General features: G+C 42.0%; 3 protein-coding genes across 8 annotated transcripts; 1 reads left to right on the top strand and 2 right to left on the bottom strand.

The window, feature by feature from the left end:
• Positions 1-823: 823 nt before the first annotated feature.
• On the bottom strand, positions 824-7,867 carry LOC108036845 (S-adenosylmethionine synthase). Of its 5 annotated transcripts, none has more exons than XM_017113211.3 (7): positions 7,730-7,867; positions 6,806-7,041; positions 4,954-5,031; positions 4,473-4,595; positions 3,303-3,415; positions 1,960-2,639; positions 824-1,885 (listed from the first exon to the last, which is right to left on the bottom strand). In XM_017113211.3, the coding sequence occupies exons 2-7, from the start codon at positions 6,927-6,929 to the stop codon at positions 1,777-1,779; spliced, it is 1,227 nt and encodes a 408-aa protein (XP_016968700.1). In that variant the 5' UTR covers positions 6,930-7,041; positions 7,730-7,867; the 3' UTR covers positions 824-1,776. The 5 variants fall into 5 exon arrangements, with proteins under 5 accessions (XP_016968700.1, XP_043950424.1, XP_016968699.1 ...); XM_044094489.2 differs by lacking the exon at positions 7,730-7,867 and adding an exon at positions 7,457-7,610; XM_017113210.3 differs by lacking the exons at positions 3,303-3,415; positions 7,730-7,867 and adding exons at positions 4,233-4,345; positions 7,332-7,449.
• A 971-nt stretch (positions 7,868-8,838) lies between these two features.
• On the top strand, positions 8,839-11,598 carry LOC108036844 (sodium/hydrogen exchanger 8). Its single transcript, XM_017113208.3, has 5 exons — positions 8,839-9,630; positions 9,684-10,087; positions 10,158-10,222; positions 10,280-10,611; positions 10,666-11,598. The coding sequence occupies exons 1-5, from the start codon at positions 8,960-8,962 to the stop codon at positions 11,138-11,140; spliced, it is 1,947 nt and encodes a 648-aa protein (XP_016968697.1). The 5' UTR covers positions 8,839-8,959; the 3' UTR covers positions 11,141-11,598.
• Positions 11,436-13,382, bottom strand: LOC108036846 (cysteine-rich with EGF-like domain protein 2). 2 transcript variants are annotated; one of them, XM_017113214.3, is made up of 3 exons: positions 12,836-13,382; positions 12,252-12,680; positions 11,436-12,170 (listed from the first exon to the last, which is right to left on the bottom strand). In XM_017113214.3, the coding sequence occupies exons 1-3, from the start codon at positions 13,290-13,292 to the stop codon at positions 11,923-11,925; spliced, it is 1,134 nt and encodes a 377-aa protein (XP_016968703.1). In that variant the 5' UTR covers positions 13,293-13,382; the 3' UTR covers positions 11,436-11,922. The 2 variants fall into 2 exon arrangements, with proteins under 2 accessions (XP_016968703.1, XP_016968705.1); XM_017113216.3 differs by having other exon boundaries at positions 11,436-11,773.
• Positions 13,383-22,198: the final 8,816 nt, after the last annotated feature.

Below are 22,198 nucleotides of genomic sequence, written 5' to 3'. Positions count from 1 at the left end.
ATAAATAATATAAACGCTTACCTGGTCTTCAAGGGAGTATTATTGTCTTCGTTGCATCTGAATATTTATTTGCCTCCATGCTCTACTTGCTGGTACTCCTTGAGCTTGTGTCATTAGTGCCAAATTCGATCACAAACGCACATTTCCATCTTCATAAGTATGTATGTACATACGTGTGTAGTAGTTTTCGGTTAACGGTTTTGGTTGTGCCTGGAGGCTTTTCGCAGTAAATCTTCTCCTGTGATCATAGAAATGGTCGACGGACAAATGTGAAATCCTGATTGGCGTCTCACTGGGATGCAGTCGGGGCTCCGTCCGGCGGGGTCTTCGCCCGTGTTTGACATGCAAATATTCTGGTTACAGCTTGCACTTGCATATGTATATTGGAAGGAGCACCACAGGGAAGAGCAACAGGGCTCCCGGCCAAACTACTCTCCCTCCTGCTCTATCACACTTAACTGAAAGCTAGGCACTCCGAGCAGTTCTTATAAGTGCAACGCCTTGCTTAACTTGATCCGCTTTACTTTAACATCGCGAATATTAATTGAAAACACAAAACCGATCAAATGGCGGGACTTGAGGAACTTTGGTTAGTCGTGTTCGCCGGGCTTTTGCAAAATATCAAAGCTATCGATAGGTTGTTGCATTAGGAAATTTTAGCCTGGATTTTTCAGTGTTTTAATACCAAATCGGTATGTAACCACATTAGGTGTTTTTGAACACTGTAGCCCACTGTTTAACGGCTATTTAAGACTTTCTTTTGAATTCATGCCCTACTTGAACATTTATCAGCCAAAGCCACAAAACTTCTGGAGGCAACGCATTTCCAGTTAAAACTGACGATTAAGTTTATTGCATGATCATTGTCATGTGAAAGTTGTCTTGAGTTGTACATATTTTAAATATTACAATATTTCAGATTAAACTATTTTATGGGCGCCTCTTGCGGCGCCTGTGTAAAATACCGGGAGCAGTTTGAACTGGTTGACTGTTTATTTTGTCTGTTAATATATTGCAACACAAGACTCGGCACCGATTCTGTAGTTTCAGCAATTAAAATGCCTCGGTCTGTGCTCAAAGGTGCTTTATGCATTACAAACTTTATATCTGTACTTTTAATATATTTTTGTAAAGGAAAATACATTATCTTATGGTTGGTTGATTACAGAAAATACAAAGACAGTGTGTAATTTACATACAATCGAGTTGTTTAAAAACTTTTGGTTAAACATATACAACGCATACGACAACACATAGCAGTATTAAAAGATACAAAAATATGTGTACAATTAGGGCATGAAAATGGTGCACAATTTCTAGGCAGCGGATATTAGTTTTATACAATTTCAATAGATGCCAACTGATTTAGATTGCAGGGTGTGTGTAGGGAGACTACCTACTTCTTGAATTTTTGTGATAACAAAACTGAGCGACTCTTTACTATGTATATGTATAACTAAAGCTCATCAATTGTGTTGGAGCCCTCTATTAAGTATATATGGGGGTATTATGACGACTACAGCTAGTGTTGTGTGAGAAGACTACACACATCAAATTGGTTTAAATTATATAGCGAAGAGCGCAGGTGCGGTTAGAAACGAAAGACCAAAGCGGGACACGAGCCGATGTTGCTAGCTTCCCGACTTTTAACTTTAAAAACGAAACTAAAAATTACGTTGGTGTTGTGGTTTCTGTTGATGTTGACGCTGATGGCGATAACGATGTCTTCGACCTTTTAGCACATGGTGATTGCGGAAGCGGCGCGTCAGCGTCTAGTCAGTTGTCAGTCTCCAACGGCTTTGCCTCCTCCCACGAGAAGCCGGCACGACCAAAGTGGCCATAGGTGCTGGTGCGCTGGTATATTGGCTGGCGCAGGTTCAAGTCCCTGAGCACAAAAATATTGAAAGTCAGTTTATGGGACTATATTGACGTTTTTAGACTCCAGGGATTTGCACTTACTTGACAATCTTGCCAGGCCTGAGGTCAAAGTTGCGCCGGATGATATCCAGGAGTTCCTTTTGTGACTTGTGGGATGTGCCGTAGTCGAACACGGTTATGGATAGCGGCTCGGCAAGACCGATGGCGTACGAGACTTGGACCAGGCAGCGCTTGCACAGACCAGCCTTAACCAGTGACTTGGCCACCCAACGGGCTGCATATGCTGCAGATCTGTCGACCTTTGTGAAGTCCTTGCCAGAGAACGCACCACCGCCGTGGGCGCCCCAGCCTCCGTAGGTGTCTACAATGATTTTCCTTCCCGTTAGCCCGGCGTCACCCATTGGTCCACCGATGACAAAGAGACCGCAGGGATTGATGTGCACAATGGTGTTGGCATCAATGTATTTGGCGGGAATGACAACTTTCACTACTTTCTCCATTACTTCTGAGCGCAGGGTCTCCAGCGAAATCTTCTCAGAGTGTTGCATGGACACAACGATGGTGTGAACCCGCTTGGGAACAGCTGATCCCTGGTTAAAGAGGTACTCGCAGGTGACTTGTGTCTTAGAATCGGGGCGAGCCCACCAGAAGACGTCCGAGCGACGCAGCTCAGCAATCTTCTCGTTCAGTTTGTGGGCCAACACGACGGTGAGGGGCATGCACTCCTCTGTCTCATCGGTGGCATATCCAAACATAATGCCCTGCAAAAATTGCATTCAACTTTAGTAATGACATTTTATGAGCTTCAAGCTAAAGTAACCAAAACCAGAAAGTCAGTAGAGTTAGTGAAATAAAACACATGTGGGTTAGGAAATTTAGGGGCGAATCAAGCATTAGGTAGACAATGAGAAAGCTTTTAGTTTAGAAAATTTAGAAATACAACTTAGCTGCCGAAATATAGTAATAATAGTGTGTTCTGTGATGCTTTGGTTTTCTGCATTTGTTATTTGAAACAATTGCATACAAGAAGAAAACAAAGTTAAAAATTTATCGGTAAATTATTGATTGAACAACGAATAGATTTTTCAGCTTCAAATAACAATGTAACAATATAATGCAAGTATGGTGGGTCCATGAAAATGCTAGAACAATATTGCAGCGCTACATATGGTGCTAAACTAAATATGAATTCAAAACTAAAGAGTAATACAGTCGACCGATTAGTTACGAAAATATATTAAGGAAATAAACACAAATTTTACAATTGGCGGTAATACCCCTTCCAAAGAGACTATAAACGCCCAACCACCGTGAATCTGACAATTGACAATCTATAAAATATCATATGATGCGTCGCTCTTTGGAAAGGGCCTATGATCCCGGCCTGCCGAGACTACGATTGCGTTACTGCTTCTAATTCACACCTGATCTCCGGCACCTATCTCTTCCTCGGCGCGGTTGACATGCACTCCGGCAGCGATTTCGGGCGATTGTTGGTCCAATGCCAAGAGGACGTTGCACGTTTTAAAATCGAAACCTTTGTGAGTTTCGAACCGCGATTGCAAAATGCACAATATCGTTTAAATATGGTATTGGTTTGTATCGTGTTTTGTTAAATATGAAACGAGAGAGAAAGATAAAAGAAAAGAGCGCAGCAATGTTGCACACACACAGGAAAATGTCTGTAAGTATTGTTTATAATATGATTTGCATCACCCTATTATTCTAGATTATAAGTAAATGTTCATTAAAAAAGTAAAATTAGTTCATGTTTTCTCTATCAGGAATCCTTTGCAATAAGCTGATGTCCGATGGCTTTGCTTATACCGTACCCCATGCCTTTCGATCTTCTTCGATAGGGGAACACATGCCGCATGCAAGACTTTGATTATGCTGGGTTCCTTAAAACGTCAACTAGCGGACTTTAAATGGTTAAAAAATCTTTCGATGGGTTTGGTAGAATGCAATTTATGTGGTTAGAACACCCGCAGTGTAGTCCAAATGTGTCGTATGTTATGTATTTCAGCAGTTATTAATTTGCTCGAGGTGCACCTGTTAACTTCTTATCTGCAGATTACTATTGAATCAACAAATTTCACTTCATTTTCCATTTCGAACGGCTGCTGCTTAAAATTTTGGTCTATTGTGATATACAAGAATTCTCCTAATATTCATCTGCTTGTAATGATAAAGGTGAAACCCTCGTTGGCTGTGAGCGAGCCAAGTTAATGTGGGAAAGATACGATTTGAGGAGAACACTTAACAAAATGAAAACGAAACGAACGAACGCACACACACTCTCCGCGTCACTTAGTGCTAGGCGGTAGAAGGAAAACGGATAAGCTTTGCTGTACCTGGTCACCAGCGCCGACGTCGTCTTCTTCGCGGTTGATGTGCACGCCGTTGGCAATGTTGGGCGACTGCTGCTCGATTGCGACAAGCAGATTAAGGGTCTTCCAATCGAAACCTTTTTGATTTTGATTTGATTTTATGGTGATTTAATATTGGGTATACAAGTGTGTACGTATTTTCGACGTGAGGAACGAATCCTGGAACCCGCCCACAAACAATTGATATGTTCAGTAGACACTTACCCTTCGAGGAGTCATCGTAGCCAATGTGCTGCACTGTCTCACGAACAACTTTCTGATAGTCGACCACGGCCTTTGATGTGATCTCGCCGCACAGCAGGATCATGCCAGTCTTCGCGACGGTTTCTGTACAAAATAAGGCGAATAGCTCAAAGTCGTTCTGTAAAGAAAGCCTCTCCAGTAAATTAAAAACCTTCCCATCGCCTTGCAGATCGGTTGGCCTTGTTTATTTATGTTGGCCATCCGACTTCCAAAAGCTTGGCACACGCGACGATTGCTGCGCCAATGTTTACTTTACGGATGAGTTTATTTATTGATGGTCTGCCGCCCTCAAAGACAAATATGTTCTTTCGGCGCCCTTTGTTGCACTTCTATCGCAAACTTATTTCGGGAGGCTCAAAGAGGTCAGTAGCCTTGGCGTTTGGGAATTCTGGTTTAAAGGTTTACCGGGCAGACATGGTTTGATGGCTTCTTTAGTACTTACCACACGCCACTTTTGCGTTGGGATCCTGCTTCAGATGGGCATCCAAGATAGCGTCGCTGATTTGGTCGCACATTTTGTCTGCAAAAGAGAGCAGAAGGTTAGTACAGATACGATAGTGTGTACCGCCAAGCATCGCACCCAAGGCAGCAGAAGGAGCAGCGTTTGTGCCAAATACACACGCGCTCCCCCCAACGATTGTCGCCGCCTAGGCGAGACAGAAAAAATTGCCAGGCCATGCGATTTATTTTAATTTTCAGTCTGCGATTGCCAGCGAAATTCAATGCCACTTTATGTCTATAACTCTGAACAAGAGCCTAAGGCAACGATGGCGTTTGCTCAAACAAAATATGATGGAATCCGAAGCCGATTCGCGCTTGGAATCCTTTGACTCGTATTCATCCGATACCAGTCGCGTTGCCAGCGCTTCGTCCCGAAACATGTCGCGTAATTGGAGCCCTTCGACTTTCGGCAGCTTTCCGTGGAAGCAGCGTTATTGAACTTAAACATTGCGTCAGCTATGGGCTCGTGAATTGGTAGAACTCTAAAAATGTTGACTCATACAAACGGCGATGCGTCTTGATTTCGCCTGGGAAAATTATAGGTAAGAGTGTTTTTGGGCTTTGAGGAAGCGCCCCGAGATGGGAAAAGTATTTCCTCATTTCCGGATAGATACGTTCCCGATTGTACCGAGCCCGTCACTCACTCGTTACAGGAAGACAGGTGAAATTAATGTCAACCCTTCAGGGTGTAGTCTTTTGGGTGGCTTTCGGCCCTTATCTACAAGTAGAGCTGTCGAGGCTGGCTTGCCAAGCCGACTTAATTAGCATTATAAAATATAGAATGGTAAAAGTAATCAATGCGTAGTATAAAAGGTCGCTCCCCTTATCGGCAGCTGTTGTCAAATACATTCCCTTGCTGGTCGGTCCCGCTGATATAAACAAACTCTGGCAGCGGCAAAAAGCCCGAGCTCGAGCGGAACACGTGGTTGGCAATTTCGCCTGAAAGATAAGCTTTGAAAGCGGACTCGTGGAGCGCCACAAAGTCAACGTGGGTTTGTTTTAGTTTGGCCCTTGTTTTGATCGCCTTCTACGAACAAGTGTACGAGTGCATAGGCAGCGCAAAAGAGCGCAGAGAGGCCAGCTCCCAGCGGCCAGCTCCCAACGAGCCAGAAGCACATGGTGCGCATGACGCAGATTCCCCAAAGTGTGAGAGCCGCAAACGATAAAGAACCAGTCTATAAATTGCGTCGGATCCACAAACACAAGGTTTGGCACCGCCGCTGTGCGGGGCTCTCAAGAGTGGCCAGCTGTTCTACGTGGGCCCAGTTGCCGGCTGTGGCACCTGACGCTGCATCGAGAATCAGCGTTCTAGGAACATGCCATCCATGAGATGCGTAACAAAACTGCTCTGCTCTTGATGGTTTTCAGCGGTCCGGGGGAACACCACTCCATCATATCGCTGAGCAAACAAGCACGTTTTTCGCCATTCGCTACCCTCTTCACTACCGCCATTAGCCGCTACAAAAGAAGCGCAAATTGGGTTGAAATCAACAAAGGTATGCGGCATAGCACTCCGTCGCCATTTTGTTAGGTCTCAGGCAGTACCCTGTAGACGGTGGAGGTGTGGGAAAGGGAATGGCTGTGCAGGGGCTGGGGCTTCAGCAGGCAACCAGCTGGGCCAAGACCCTGGAGAACGGTTCGGCTAGGTTATGAACACCGCCAGACGACGCAGACGTACATCCCTCAGTGCGACCGAGTGTGCCTCTTGCCTGTATCTGTATACTCGACGCACATGCAGGGGCGCCGTCGGTGTGATGCAATAGGAGGTGGCGCGGATGCAACGGAACACTCACCTGGATGGCCCTCGCCCACGGATTCGGAAGTGAACAGGAATGTGGCTCCGTCTTCCATGTCATAGGAGTTGCCATTGCTGCCGTTGCAGCCGTTGGCGCTGTGTCCGTTTGTCTTTTGCGGCATTTTGCTGGGGAGCTGGTAGTATGTAGTGTGTAGTTTGTAGCTCGAAGCTTGTAGTTCTGGCGGAGGAGAAGGGCTTCAACGCGAGTTCCGGTCGGTTTAGTTGTTGGTGGAGCTGCGGGGAGAGAGAAAACAGGCCACATTAGCGGGAGCTAGAAACGCTTGACGAAATTGATTTTCCGAACTCTCACAAAACACAGCTATTTTCGCATTTGCGGATCTGCGCTACCCGCCGCCCCAAGGCTGTTGGGACTTTCCGGTTTTCGCACGCTTTTCGTACTGTGTATAGTTTTTTACATAATCGCACGTTGCGCGGGGTCAGAAGCAGAATAGTCGCTGGGAAAGACCTGGAGGCTGGTTTTTGTGCCTGTTCGACTGGCTGTTAGTTCAATAAAATATACACACTGATTCTGAGTTCTACTGGTTCAGCGACGGCAACCAAATCAGCGGCGCAAGAAACACACGTCCTATCTTGGCGACGTTTCTGTAGGAAAAGAGCGCACACTTTTCACGGCTGTCTGCATTTATACCTCTGTGGAGAGAGCGCGCTTCTGCCTATCGTCGCGGACGGGAGGGCGTTCTCTTCGGCCGAGTCAGTACGTATTTTGGGACTTATTTTGGCGCTCTTCGTGGGGGCCGCGAAACTTTCCTGGCGTTCTCGGTTCTCGGGGCTCTCGAAATTCACTTCATTAGCATCTCCACGTTTTTGCTATTGTATCAGCTGTTCGCCCGGCCAGCGTTGCCACCCCTCGAGGGAGTGAACCTTGGCGAATGCGATCTGGTTCCGGGTCCTTCCTACTCACTTGGTTCTGGATCAAAGGATTTCAGGAGGTTCCGCTGAAGTCCGACTTGCTTCCTGCTCAGCCTGAGCTCGACTGCGGTGATTTTTAGAGGCGAGCCGTATTTATAAACTTGCGTGGCCAGCGATTCGGAAGATGAGTCGGCAGGAAATAGGAGCTTATCAGAACAAAACTATGTGCCACCATGCCAGGCACCTATGAGTATATACACTCTTTAGAATCTATTAGATTTACTCTCTCTGCCTTGCCTATGTACATTCCACACCAGTTCAGTTTTAAATATTCGGCGATATTCACTGTCGCCATACGAGTCGCCTTGTTAAGTGATGACTATGTGTTGAAATCCTAGCTTTTCCACAGCCTGGAGTGACTGACCCTTTCGGTTGGATCATCCGATACCCTCCGGTCTGTGGAAATCGTACACCAACTTTTGGTTTTCTTACCATTCGTCGATCTGTGCAATCAAAAAGTGCTCACGTCATCGCATAAACAAGGTCTGCCAAGATCAAGGCGCTTGGTAATCAGCACGTAGATTTCAAAAAATCTAATACCCACTGAATATAACCGAAAACAGCAGGCTGCATTATCTTTCAAATTAGGTGTGACCAGTGACCCCCCGGGGGCTCAAAGAAGATCGCGTGTGCCTGAAAAACAGTTGCGACAGATGTGCAGCACACATTTATTCCAGGGCACAAGCGGTACTTGCAAATGTCAGCTTGTGACACTGCATTTATTTTCATTGAATGTTGTCATAAATTTATAGTAAGCCATTGGTGAATATCAGATATGTTTAAAAAGTGAATTTTGAATAAATCTATCAACTACTACTTACCTTTAAAATATTACTTTAGAAGGGGTCTCAAACAACGTTCGACTGGTAATTCTTCACCGACTTTATTCAGCGCCCTTCCAATAAATCTGCACGAGAGCTATCAGTATCAGCTAGCTATGTGACCCCTGCACCGCGTGACTCGGCACAAACAAAGTTGATGATTAATATTCTTGTTTGTGTAGTAGAGTTCGCCCTAAAACAATTAAGCGCTATTACATGCACAATTTCCGTTTGAATATGTGGACAGCCCGCGCCAGTTGGCCGAAACGAGGTGGCAACTCTGCCAGATAAACGTCAGATAGGGCGATAGCCAGCTGTTTGCGAAGAAAAACAAATTTAACAAATTGTGAAAAGTTAAATGCAAGCGTTATTAACGACCACGTCACATCCCGTCGCTCAACATGAGGTTTTGGCTAATTGGTAGTGCTGCCGCCCTATTCCTCGCCCTTCGAGCAGCGGCGGACATCAGTGGCCCGGAGCTGCCCAACAACATCACCACCATTAACTCCACCTCAGCAGAAAGTACCAACTCCACTCACGCTTCGCCCGAAGTGACAGCCAGCAGTCCTCAGGGGAATTTGTCGTTCTCAACTGCTACTTCTGGTAATGGAAACAACACGAGGAAGGGTAACGCTACAACAGTGGCCACGGAGCCACCGCTCATCGATTCTCATGCCGTCGAGCAGGAGCATAACTCCTCGCTGTCCTTGTTCTTCGTTATCTGCGTAATCATGCTGGGCATTCTGCTGATCCACTCCATGCTGCAGACTGGATTCCAGTACCTGCCGGAGAGCATAGTGGTGGTCTTCCTGGGCGCCTTCATCGGTCTGTCGCTGAACGTGATGTCCGGAGAGAATGGCAGCTGGAAGCGCGAGGAGGTCTTCTCGCCCATGGGCTTCTTTCTGGTGCTTCTACCGCCAATTATATTCGAGTCCGGCTACAATCTGCACAAGGGAAACTTTTTTCAAAACATCGGATCTATACTGGTCTTCGCCATATTCGGCACAACGATTTCTGCATTGGTCATCGGGGCGGGAATTTATCTACTGGGCCTGGCAGAGGTGGCGTTTAGGTATGTTTTATACTAATCACCATCTTATAAAAGCTAATGTCCGCCTAATTTAGACTCAGCTTTTCCGAGTCATTTGCCTTTGGCTCGCTTATCTCCGCGGTGGATCCTGTCGCAACTGTGGCTATTTTCCATGCCCTGGACGTGGACCCTATTCTCAACATGTTGGTGTTCGGAGAAAGTATCCTGAACGACGCCATATCGATTGTACTGACTGCCTCCATCACCCAGTCGGCCAACGCAAATGCTGAGGCCAGCACTGGGGAGGCCATGTTCAGTGCATTAAAGACTTTCTGCGCCATGTTTTTTGCTTCTGCGGGCATTGGAGTCATATTTGCCCTAATATCGGCACTACTTCTCAAGCACATAGATTTGCGAAAGCATCCGTCCCTGGAGTTCGCCATGATGCTTATGTTTACCTACGCCCCCTACGTCTTGGCCGAAGGAATACATTTAAGCGGTATAATAGTGTTTCTGACTGATTTAATAAATTATTCTCTAACAGGTATCATGGCAATATTCTCTAACAGGTATCATGGCCATACTATTTTGCGGAATCGTCATGTCTCACTACACGCATTTCAACCTATCAACTGTGAGGCATTTTAATAACATTACTTTTTCATAAATTGTTAACACGTTATCGTCGCAGGTCACTCAAATCACCATGCAACAGACGATGCGGACATTGGCTTTCATAGCTGAAACCTGCGTTTTTGCTTATCTTGGCTTGGCAATTTTTTCGTTCAAACACCAAGTTGAATTATCATTTGTTATATGGGCAATAGTACTTTGCCTAATTGGACGCGCCTGCAACATTTTTCCGCTAGCGTTCTTGGTCAACAAGTTCCGGGAGCATAAGATCAACAACAAGATGCAGTTCATCATGTGGTTTTCAGGCCTACGCGGAGCCATTTCCTACGCACTGTCTTTGCACTTAAACCTCGACAGCCAGGAGAAGCGCCACGTCATCATAACAACTACGTAAGAGGGTCCGACTTGCAAAAAAACCAAGTCATTCAAAAATTTAAATTTCAGACTGATCATCGTGCTGTTCACTACGCTAGTACTGGGCGGCTCGACGATGCCGTTGCTGAAATATCTTAAGCCAGGCAAGAAACGCCGCACACGAGGCTCTGTGCGTAATACCCCTGATGAGAGTGGCCGTCGAAGTGGAAGCGGCCGAAAGCGGTCGAAATCTATTTCCCTGTCGAAGACTCGTGAATGGGGTCAGGCAATCGACTCGGAGCACCTGTCGGAACTGACTGAGGAGGAGGACGTCACCTTTACACAGGCCCGCGATCGCTTTGGGCGCATGGATCGCAAATACTTTATTCCTTTCTTTACGCGACGGTTTAACAGTCAGGAACTGCACGAATGCAAGTCGCAAATGGCCGACCTGACTAACAAGTGGTACCAAGCCATTCGTGTGAGTCCATTGGATTCGGATGAATCTGATGAAGAGATCGGGCTGGCGGCCAGCACAAGTCAGAGTCATCTGACACGATCGTAGGAATTCGAGGGCTGTTTTGGGGAACACTGGCTGTGTTGGGTAACTTCGGTGGCCAAAGAGAACGATCGTATTTATTAATTAAGTTGTTCTAGTTAAAATTTATCGTATTTACTTATACAACGCGGTGGTGGTAATTGTTAACTCGTCTATACTTTCCTTGTTCCAAAATGTTTATTTTTTATCCGTATCTTACTAGTTCCTTTATTTATCCGCTTCAAACAGTATTTCGTTGCGCACAAAAGTTGGTCTTCAAAATAGCAATTGCGACGTCACAAAAACAGACTACGTCAGAAAATTATCTTTAAACTATTTATTGATACTTGAATGTATGTTATGACTGTATTTGTGATTTTGTACATTGAAACCAAATATAATACATAATTAAATGTGATACCATTAACAAAATGTGATCTTGACCGGCTTGGTGAAATTACATTTTTTGTTAAGGAAAAATATAACACTTCTTGGATTCACTTTGGCAAAAGATTTTAAAATAACATATCAATTGGTAATTTTATAAACTAATAAACTAAAATTGACTACGAAAGTTGTGCGTTAAAGAAAAAGGCTACAGTTCTTCGTGCGTGGACTCCTCAAAGAGCTGTTTCACCGTGGAATTTGAATTGTTGCTGACTGCAAACAAAGTACAAAAATCGTTAGATTGCTAAAGCAACTGGTATTAATTAATAATACTGATCATTAAAGCTATCTTGCTTTTTTTATCAAAAAATAAACCTAACACTACCGCTCGATTTGTTTCTTCTAACTCGGCAGAGTTTTGTTTATAATGACTTCATGATCAGCTCCTCCAACTGCTTAGTGTCAATTTCGGGCTGGTGGCCACCTTCCGCCTCCGAGTTTATCCAGTACTCGGAAACAGCAATGTACACGGCCACCGCCGCCCCAACAATGCATCCCCACGCAATGTGGGTGGAGCTCTGGAAGATGACGCAGGTGGCCACGCACATGCCGAAGTAAGTAAGCATTCGCGTATAGCTCACATAGTTGCTACGCTGCTCCGCGGAAAGATCTTTTGTGGGTCGAAAGCGCAAGACATATAGTGGTAAACGCATTGTTAAGAAGCAAATTGGTGAAAATGGTTTTTACTTACCGTGGCACTTGCCGTCCCTCAGCTCATAGCCGTCCGCACACTTCTTGCACATGTCCGGGCCATCGCCGTCGCAGCCATCGCAAGAGCGATCGCACTCCAGGCAGCTAAAGGAGCCCTCGTTGTTCACGCAGAACTGCTGCGGACGGCAGGAATTCGGACGCTTTTGCTCCAGGCACTCATTTATGTCCACACACCCTGCTTCCGAGTCCATGCTCCACCCGTCCTTACACTTTCGGCAGTTTTTCGGACCACCGCCAGTGCAACCGCCATCGCCGCAGGCCGCGTGGCACTGCGTACACAGCAATTTCTTTTCGTCACGGAAGGACTCGTAGTGCATCGGTCCGCACTCATTGCAGCTGGGCCCCGCATAGCCAGGATCGCACTTGCACTTGCCGTTGCCTTTCCGCGTTCCGGCTCCCTTGCATTTACCTAAAATATAAAATGGCCAGGTATATAATGTCAAACAGACTTCTTTAAATAGAAACAGTGAGACCTTTAATTGGGGTGGTCAGGAATAAATAAAATTAAGTAATTAAAAATCCTGTAAAGCAATAAATTGAAATACCCTTTACATCAAGGCATACCGTTTCCGCTGCAGTCAGTGCACGGCTGGCAATCTGCTCCGTAGGTGTTCGGCGGGCAGCAGACGGCCAGCTGGTCGATGCAAAGCCAGGATTGCAGGTCGGGACTCTGCGCCTGATTGTGGGTGAACCACTCCTCCAGCAGTGCCTCGTGCTCATTGGCCAGGTTGTGGCAGTGGTCCTTGTTTACCACCTCTGGGTCAGAGCATAGCTTCTCCTGAATCTCTACCAGCCGCACCTCGCTGTTTTTGTAGGAGCGCAGCTTTTCCTCCTCCCAAGCCGTGTCCCCGCCACCGTGTCCTCTTTTCGTGCGCTCGAGTCCTGCTTTGAAGGATCCAACTAGCTGGCTGCAAGCCCTGCAGGGCGGAGGAACTGGCTTCTCTGACGAAAACGACGACGAGGCCATCGCCAGGAAGGCCAGGAATGCCAATGTTGCGGGCCAACAGGCCTTGACTCTCATTATCTTAAAACTTTTTCGTTTTTTAGCCGGCGAATATTCTTAAGTTTACGTGTTATTTGAGCCGACACTATCGATTGGTAAGAGGACATCGATAGTTAACTCACGCACGCGCTGCAAATACTGAGGCACGCAGGCAATATGTTTAAGCACTGTTCAGACATGGTCACTTGAAAAAAGTGAAATTAGTTAGGAGAATTATTTATTTTAAATGTAGAAATATAGAGAATTCAAGCACAAACTCATAGAGGTATCCCTCGTCCAAATCGGATTCCAATAACTCAATTTATCAAATCTGAAAGTACAGTTTTGGGTTCCAAATCTGAAAGCCATAGGACCTTCTGAAAATCCAACGTAAAAATGTGTTAAAAAGATGACCCTCGCCTTGAAGAATAATTTGAATGTAGAAATATTGAGATTTAAACCACAAACCCATAGAGGCACCCCTCGTCCAAATCGGATTTCAATAACTCACGTTATGAAATCTGAAAGTACAGTTTTGGGTTCAAATCTGAAAGCCATAGGACCATCGAAAAATTCAACATGAAAATGGGTTAAAAAGTTGACCCTCGTCTTGAAGAATAATTTGAATGTAGAATTATAGAGAATTCAACCACAAACCCATAGAGGCATCCCTCGTCCAAATCGGATTCCAAGAACTCAATTTATGAAATCTGAAAGTACAGTTTTGGGTTTCAAATCTGAAAGCCATAGGACCATCGCAAAATCCAACATGAAAATGGGTTAAAAAGTTAACCCTCGTCTTGAAGAATAATTTGAATGAAGAATTATAGAGAATTCAATCACATAATCATAGAGGCATCCCTCCTTCAAATCGGAATAGAATTACACACGTTATGAAATCTGAAAGCACAGTTTTGGGTTTCAAATCTGAAAGCCATAGGACCATCGAAAAATTCAACATGAAAATGGGTTAAAAAGTTGACCCTCGTCTTGAAGAATAATTTGAATGAAGAATTATAGAGAATTCAATCACATAATCATAGAGGCATCCCTCCTTCAAATCGGAATAGAATTACACACGTTATGAAATCTGAAAGCACAGTTTTGGGTTTCAAATCTGAAAGCCATAGGACCATCGAAAAATTCAACATGAAAATGGGTTAAAAAGTTGACCCTCGTCTTGAAGAATAATTTGAATGTAGAATTATAGAGAATTCAACCACAAACCCATAGAGGCATCCATCGTCCAAATCGGATTCCAAGAACTCAATTTATGAAATCTGAAAGTACAGTTTTGGGTTTCAAATCTGAAAGCCATAGGACCATCGCAAAATCCAACATGAAAATGGGTTAAAAAGTTGACCCTCGTCTTGAAGAATAATTTGAATGTAGAATTATAGAGAATTCAACCACAAACCCATAGAGGCATCCCTCGTCCAAATCGGATTTCAAGAACTCAATTTATGAAATCTGAAAGTACAGTTTTGGGTTTCAAATCTGAAAGCCATAGGACCATCGCAAAATCCAACATGAAAATGGGTTAAAAAGTTGACCCTCGTCTTGAAGAATAATTTGAATGTAGAATTATAGAGAATTCAACCACAAACCCATAGAGGCATCCCTCGTCCAAATCGGATTTCAAGAACTCAATTTATGAAATCTGAAAGTACAGTTTTGGGTTTCAAATCTGAAAGCCATAGGACCATCGCAAAATCCAACATGAAAATGGGTTAAAAAGTTGACCCTCGTCTTGAAGAATAATTTGAATGTAGAATTATAGAGAATTCAACCACAAACCCATAGAGGCATCCCTCGTCCAAATCGGATTTCAAGAACTCAATTTATGAAATCTGAAAGTACAGTTTTGGGTTTCAAATCTGAAAGCCATAGGACCATCGCAAAATCCAACATGAAAATGGGTTAAAAAGTTGACCCTCGTCTTGAAGAATAATTTGAATGTAGAATTATAGAGAATTCAACCACAAACCCATAGAGGCATCCATCGTCCAAATCGGATTCCAAGAACTCAATTTATGAAATCTGAAAGTACAGTTTTGGGTTTCAAATCTGAAAGCCATAGGACCATCGCAAAATCCAACATGAAAATGGGTTAAAAAGTTGACCCTCGTCTTGAAGAATAATTTGAATGTAGAATTATAGAGAATTCAACCACAAACCCATAGAGGCATCCCTCGTCCAAATCGGATTTCAAGAACTCAATTTATGAAATCTGAAAGTACAGTTTTGGGTTTCAAATCTGAAAGCCATAGGACCATCGCAAAATCCAACATGAAAATGGGTTAAAAAGTTGACCCTCGTCTTGAAGAATAATTTGAATGTAGAATTATAGAGAATTCAACCACAAACCCATAGAGGCATCCCTCGTCCAAATCGGATTTCAAGAACTCAATTTATGAAATCTGAAAGTACAGTTTTGGGTTTCAAATCTGAAAGCCATAGGACCATCGCAAAATCCAACATGAAAATGGGTTAAAAAGTTGACCCTCGTCTTGAAGAATAATTTGAATGTAGAATTATAGAGAATTCAACCACAAACCCATAGAGGCATCCCTCGTCCAAATCGGATTTCAAGAACTCAATTTATGAAATCTGAAAGTACAGTTTTGGGTTTCAAATCTGAAAGCCATAGGACCATCGCAAAATCCAACATGAAAATGGGTTAAAAAGTTGACCCTCGTCTTGAAGAATAATTTGAATGTAGAATTATAGAGAATTCAACCACAAACCCATAGAGGCATCCCTCGTCCAAATCGGTTTCCAAGAACTCAATTTATGAAATCTGAAAGCACAGTTTTGGGTTTCAAATCTGAAAGCCATAGGACCATCGAAAAATTCAACATGAAAATGGGTTAAAAAGTTGACCCTCGTCTTGAAGAATAATTTGAATGTAGAATTATAGAGAATTCAACCACAAACCCATAGAGGCATCCCTCGTCCAAATCGGATTCCAAGAACTCAATTTATGAAATCTGAAAGTACAGTTTTGGGTTTCAAATCTGAAAGCCATAGGACCATCGCAAAATCCAACATGAAAATGGGTTAAAAAGTTGACCCTCGTCTTGAAGAATAATTTGAATGTAGAATTATAGAGAATTCAACCACAAACCCATAGAGGCATCCCTCGTCCAAATCGGATTTCAAGAACTCAATTTATGAAATCTGAAAGTACAGTTTTGGGTTTCAAATCTGAAAGCCATAGGACCATCGCAAAATCCAACATGAAAATGGGTTAAAAAGTTGACCCTCGTCTTGAAGAATAATTTGAATGTAGAATTATAGAGAATTCAACCACAAACCCATAGAGGCATCCCTCCTTCAAATCGGAATAGAATTACACACGTTATGAAATCTGAAAGCACAGTTTTGGGTTTCAAATCTGAAAGCCATAGGACCATCGAAAAATTCAACATGAAAATGGGTTAAAAAGTTGACCCTCGTCTTGAAGAATAATTTGAATGTACAATTATAGAGAATCCAACCACAAACTCACAGAGGTATCCCTCGTCCAAATCGGATTCCAATAACTCAGGTTATGAAGTCTGAAAGTACAGTTTTGGGTTTCAAATCTGAAAGCCATAGGGCCATCGAAAAATCCAACATGAAAATGGGTTAAAAAGTTGACCCTCGTCTTGAAAATAATTTGAATGTAGAATTATAGAGAATTCAACCACAAACCCATAGAGGCATCCCTCGTCCAAATCGGATTCCAAGAACTCAATTTATGAAATCTGAAAGTACAGTTTTGGGTTTCAAATCTGAAAGCCATAGGACCATCGCAAAATCCAACATGAAAATGGGTTAAAAAGTTAACCCTCGTCTTGAAGAATAATTTGAATGAAGAATTATAGAGAATTCAATCACATAATCATAGAGGCATCCCTCCTTCAAATCGGAATAGAATTACACACGTTATGAAATCTGAAAGCACAGTTTTGGGTTTCAAATCTGAAAGCCATAGGACCATCGAAAAATTCAACATGAAAATGGGTTAAAAAGTTGACCCTCGTCTTGAAGAATAATTTGAATGAAGAATTATAGAGAATTCAATCACATAATCATAGAGGCATCCCTCCTTCAAATCGGAATAGAATTACACACGTTATGAAATCTGAAAGCACAGTTTTGGGTTTCAAATCTGAAAGCCATAGGACCATCGAAAAATTCAACATGAAAATGGGTTAAAAAGTTGACCCTCGTCTTGAAGAATAATTTGAATGTACAATTATAGAGAATCCAACCACAAACTCACAGAGGTATCCCTCGTCCAAATCGGATTCCAATAACTCAGGTTATGAAGTCTGAAAGTACAGTTTTGGGTTTCAAATCTGAAAGCCATAGGACCATCGCAAAATCCAACATGAAAATGGGTTAAAAAGTTGACCCTCGTCTTGAAGAATAATTTGAATGTAGAATTATAGAGAATTCAACCACAAACCCATAGAGGCATCCCTCGTCCAAATCGGATTCCAAGAACTCAATTTATGAAATCTGAAAGTACAGTTTTGGGTTTCAAATCTGAAAGCCATAGGACCATCGCAAAATCCAACATGAAAATGGGTTAAAAAGTTGACCCTCGTCTTGAAGAATAATTTGAATGTAGAATTATAGAGAATTCAACCACAAACCCATAGAGGCATCCCTCGTCCAAATCGGATTTCAAGAACTCAATTTATGAAATCTGAAAGTACAGTTTTGGGTTTCAAATCTGAAAGCCATAGGACCATCGCAAAATCCAACATGAAAATGGGTTAAAAAGTTGACCCTCGTCTTGAAGAATAATTTGAATGTAGAATTATAGAGAATTCAACCACAAACCCATAGAGGCATCCCTCGTCCAAATCGGATTTCAAGAACTCAATTTATGAAATCTGAAAGTACAGTTTTGGGTTTCAAATCTGAAAGCCATAGGACCATCGCAAAATCCAACATGAAAATAGGTTAAAAAGTTGACCCTCGTCTTGAAGAATAATTTGAATGTAGAATTATAGAGAATTCAACCACAAACCCATAGAGGCATCCCTCGTCCAAATCGGATTCCAATACCTCACGTTATGAAGTCTGAAAGTACAGTTTTGGCTTCAAATCTGAAAGCCAGTTTTGGGTTTCAAATCTGAAAGCCATAGGACCATCGAAAAATTCAACATGAAAATGGGTTAAAAAGTTGACCCTCGTCTTGAAGAATAATTTGAATGTACAATTATAGAGAATCCAACCACAAACTCACAGAGGTATCCCTCGTCCAAATCGGATTCCAATAACTCAGGTTATGAAATCTGAAAGTACAGTTTTGGGTTTCAAATCTGAAAGCCATAGGACCTTCGGAAAATCCAACATGAAAATGGGTTAAAAAGTTGACCCTCGTCTTGAAGAATAATTTGAATGTACAATTATAGAGAATCCAACCACAAACTCACAGAGGTATCCCTCGTCCAAATCGGATTCCAATAACTCAGGTTATGAAATCTGAAAGTACAGTTTTGGGTTTCAAATCTTCGGAAAATCCAACATGAAAATGGGTTAAAAAGTTGACCCTCGTCTTGAAGAATAATTTGAATGTAGAATTATAGAGAATTCAACCACAAACCCATAGAGGCATCCCTCGTCCAAATCGGATTCCAAGAACTCAATTTATGAAATCTGGAAGTACAGTTTTTGGTTCCAAATCTGAAAGCCATAGGACCTTCGGAAAATCCAACATGAAAATGGGTTAAAAAGTTGACCCTCATCTTGAAGAATAATTTGAATGAAGAATTATAGAGAATTCAACCACAAACTCATAGAGGTATCCCTCGTCCAAATCGGATTCCAATAACTCACGTTATGAAATCTGAAAGTACAGTTTTGGGTTCAAATCTGAAAGCCATAGGACCTTCGGAAAATCCAACATGAAAATGGGTTAAAAAGTTGACCCTCGTCTTGAAGAATAATTTGAATGTAGACTTATAGAGAATTCAACCACAAACTTATAGAGGTGTCCCTCGTCCAAATCGGATTCCAATACCTCACGTTATGAAGTCTGAAAGTACAGTTTTGGCTTCAAATCTGAAAGCCAGTTTTGGGTTTCAAATCTGAAAGCCATAGGGCCATCGAAAAATCCAACATGAAAATGGGTTAAAAAGTTGACCCTCGTCTTGAAGAATAATTTGAATGTAGAATTATAGAGAATTCAACCACAAACCCATAGAGGCATCCCTCGTCCAAATCGGATTTCAAGAACTCAATTTATGAAATCTGAAAGTACAGTTTTGGGTTTCAAATCTGAAAGCCATAGGACCATCGCAAAATCCAACATGAAAATGGGTTAAAAAGTTAACCCTCGTCTTGAAGAATAATTTGAATGAAGAATTATAGAGAATTCAATCACATAATCATAGAGGCATCCCTCCTTCAAATCGGAATAGAATTACACACGTTATGAAATCTGAAAGCACAGTTTTGGGTTTCAAATCTGAAAGCCATAGGACCATCGAAAAATTCAACATGAAAATGGGTTAAAAAGTTGACCCTCGTCTTGAAGAATAATTTGAATGAAGAATTATAGAGAATTCAATCACATAATCATAGAGGCATCCCTCCTTCAAATCGGAATAGAATTACACACGTTATGAAATCTGAAAGCACAGTTTTGGGTTTCAAATCTGAAAGCCATAGGACCATCGAAAAATTCAACATGAAAATGGGTTAAAAAGTTGACCCTCGTCTTGAAGAATAATTTGAATGTACAATTATAGAGAATCCAACCACAAACTCACAGAGGTATCCCTCGTCCAAATCGGATTCCAATAACTCAGGTTATGAAGTCTGAAAGTACAGTTTTGGGTTTCAAATCTGAAAGCCATAGGACCATCGCAAAATCCAACATGAAAATGGGTTAAAAAGTTGACCCTCGTCTTGAAGAATAATTTGAATGTAGAATTATAGAGAATTCAACCACAAACCCATAGAGGCATCCCTCGTCCAAATCGGATTCCAAGAACTCAATTTATGAAATCTGAAAGTACAGTTTTGGGTTTCAAATCTGAAAGCCATAGGACCATCGAAAAATTCAACATGAAAATGGGTTAAAAAGTTGACCCTCGTCTTGAAGAATAATTTGAATGAAGAATTATAGAGAATTCAATCACATAATCATAGAGGCATCCCTCCTTCAAATCGGAATAGAATTACACACGTTATGAAATCTGAAAGTACAGTTTTGGGTTTCAAATCTGAAAGCCATAGGACCATCGAAAAATTCAACATGAAAATGGGTTAAAAAGTTGACCCTCGTCTTGAAGAATAATTTGAATGTACAATTATAGAGAATCCAACCACAAACTTACAGAGGTATACCTCGTCCAAATCGGATTTCAAGAACTCAATTTATGAAATCTGAAAGTACAGTTTTGGGTTTCAAATCTGAAAGCCATAGGACCATCGAAAAATTCAACATGAAAATGGGTTAAAAAGTTGACCCTCGTCTTGAAGAATAATTTGAATGAAGAATTATAGAGAATTCAATCACATAATCATAGAGGCATCCCTCCTTCAAATCGGAATAGAATTACACACGTTATGAAATCTGAAAGCACAGTTTTGGGTTTCAAATCTGAAAGCCATAGGACCATCGAAAAATTCAACATGAAAATGGGTTAAAAAGTTGACCCTCGTCTTGAAGAATAATTTGAATGAAGAATTATAGAGAATTCAATCACATAATCATAGAGGCATCCCTCCTTCAAATCGGAATAGAATTACACACGTTATGAAATCTGAAAGCACAGTTTTGGGTTTCAAATCTGAAAGCCATAGGACCATCGAAAAATTCAACATGAAAATGGGTTAAAAAGTTGACCCTCGTCTTGAAGAATAATTTGAATGTAGAATTATAGAGAATTCAACCACAAACCCATAGAGGCATCCATCGTCCAAATCGGATTCCAAGAACTCAATTTATGAAATCTGAAAGTACAGTTTTGGGTTTCAAATCTGAAAGCCATAGGACCATCGCAAAATCCAACATGAAAATGGGTTAAAAAGTTGACCCTCGTCTTGAAGAATAATTTGAATGTAGAATTATAGAGAATTCAACCACAAACCCATAGAGGCATCCCTCGTCCAAATCGGATTTCAAGAACTCAATTTATGAAATCTGAAAGTACAGTTTTGGGTTTCAAATCTGAAAGCCATAGGACCATCGCAAAATCCAACATGAAAATGGGTTAAAAAGTTGACCCTCGTCTTGAAGAATAATTTGAATGTAGAATTATAGAGAATTCAACCACAAACCCATAGAGGCATCCCTCGTCCAAATCGGATTCCAAGAACTCAATTTATGAAATCTGAAAGTACAGTTTTGGGTTTCAAATCTGAAAGCCATAGGACCATCGAAAAATTCAACATGAAAATGGGTTAAAAAGTTGACCCTCGTCTTGAAGAATAATTTGAATGAAGAATTATAGAGAATTCAATCACATAATCATAGAGGCATCCCTCCTTCAAATCGGAATAGAATTACACACGTTATGAAATCTGAAAGCACAGTTTTGGGTTTCAAATCTGAAAGCCATAGGACCATCGAAAAATTCAACATGAAAATGGGTTAAAAAGTTGACCCTCGTCTTGAAGAATAATTTGAATGTACAATTATAGAGAATCCAACCACAAACTCACAGAGGTATCCCTCGTCCAAATCGGATTCCAATAACTCAGGTTATGAAGTCTGAAAGTACAGTTTTGGGTTTCAAATCTGAAAGCCATAGGACCATCGCAAAATCCAACATGAAAATGGGTTAAAAAGTTGACCCTCGTCTTGAAGAATAATTTGAATGTAGAATTATAGAGAATTCAACCACAAACCCATAGAGGCATCCTTCGTCCAAATCGGATTCCAAGAACTCAATTTATGAAATCTGAAAGTACAGTTTTGGGTTTCAAATCTGAAA

Source organism: Drosophila biarmipes, chromosome 2L, assembly GCF_025231255.1.
Source record: "Drosophila biarmipes strain raj3 chromosome 2L, RU_DBia_V1.1, whole genome shotgun sequence".
NCBI lineage: Eukaryota > Metazoa > Arthropoda > Insecta > Diptera > Drosophilidae > Drosophila > Drosophila biarmipes.
This window is presented reverse-complemented; position numbering and strand designations above follow the sequence as displayed.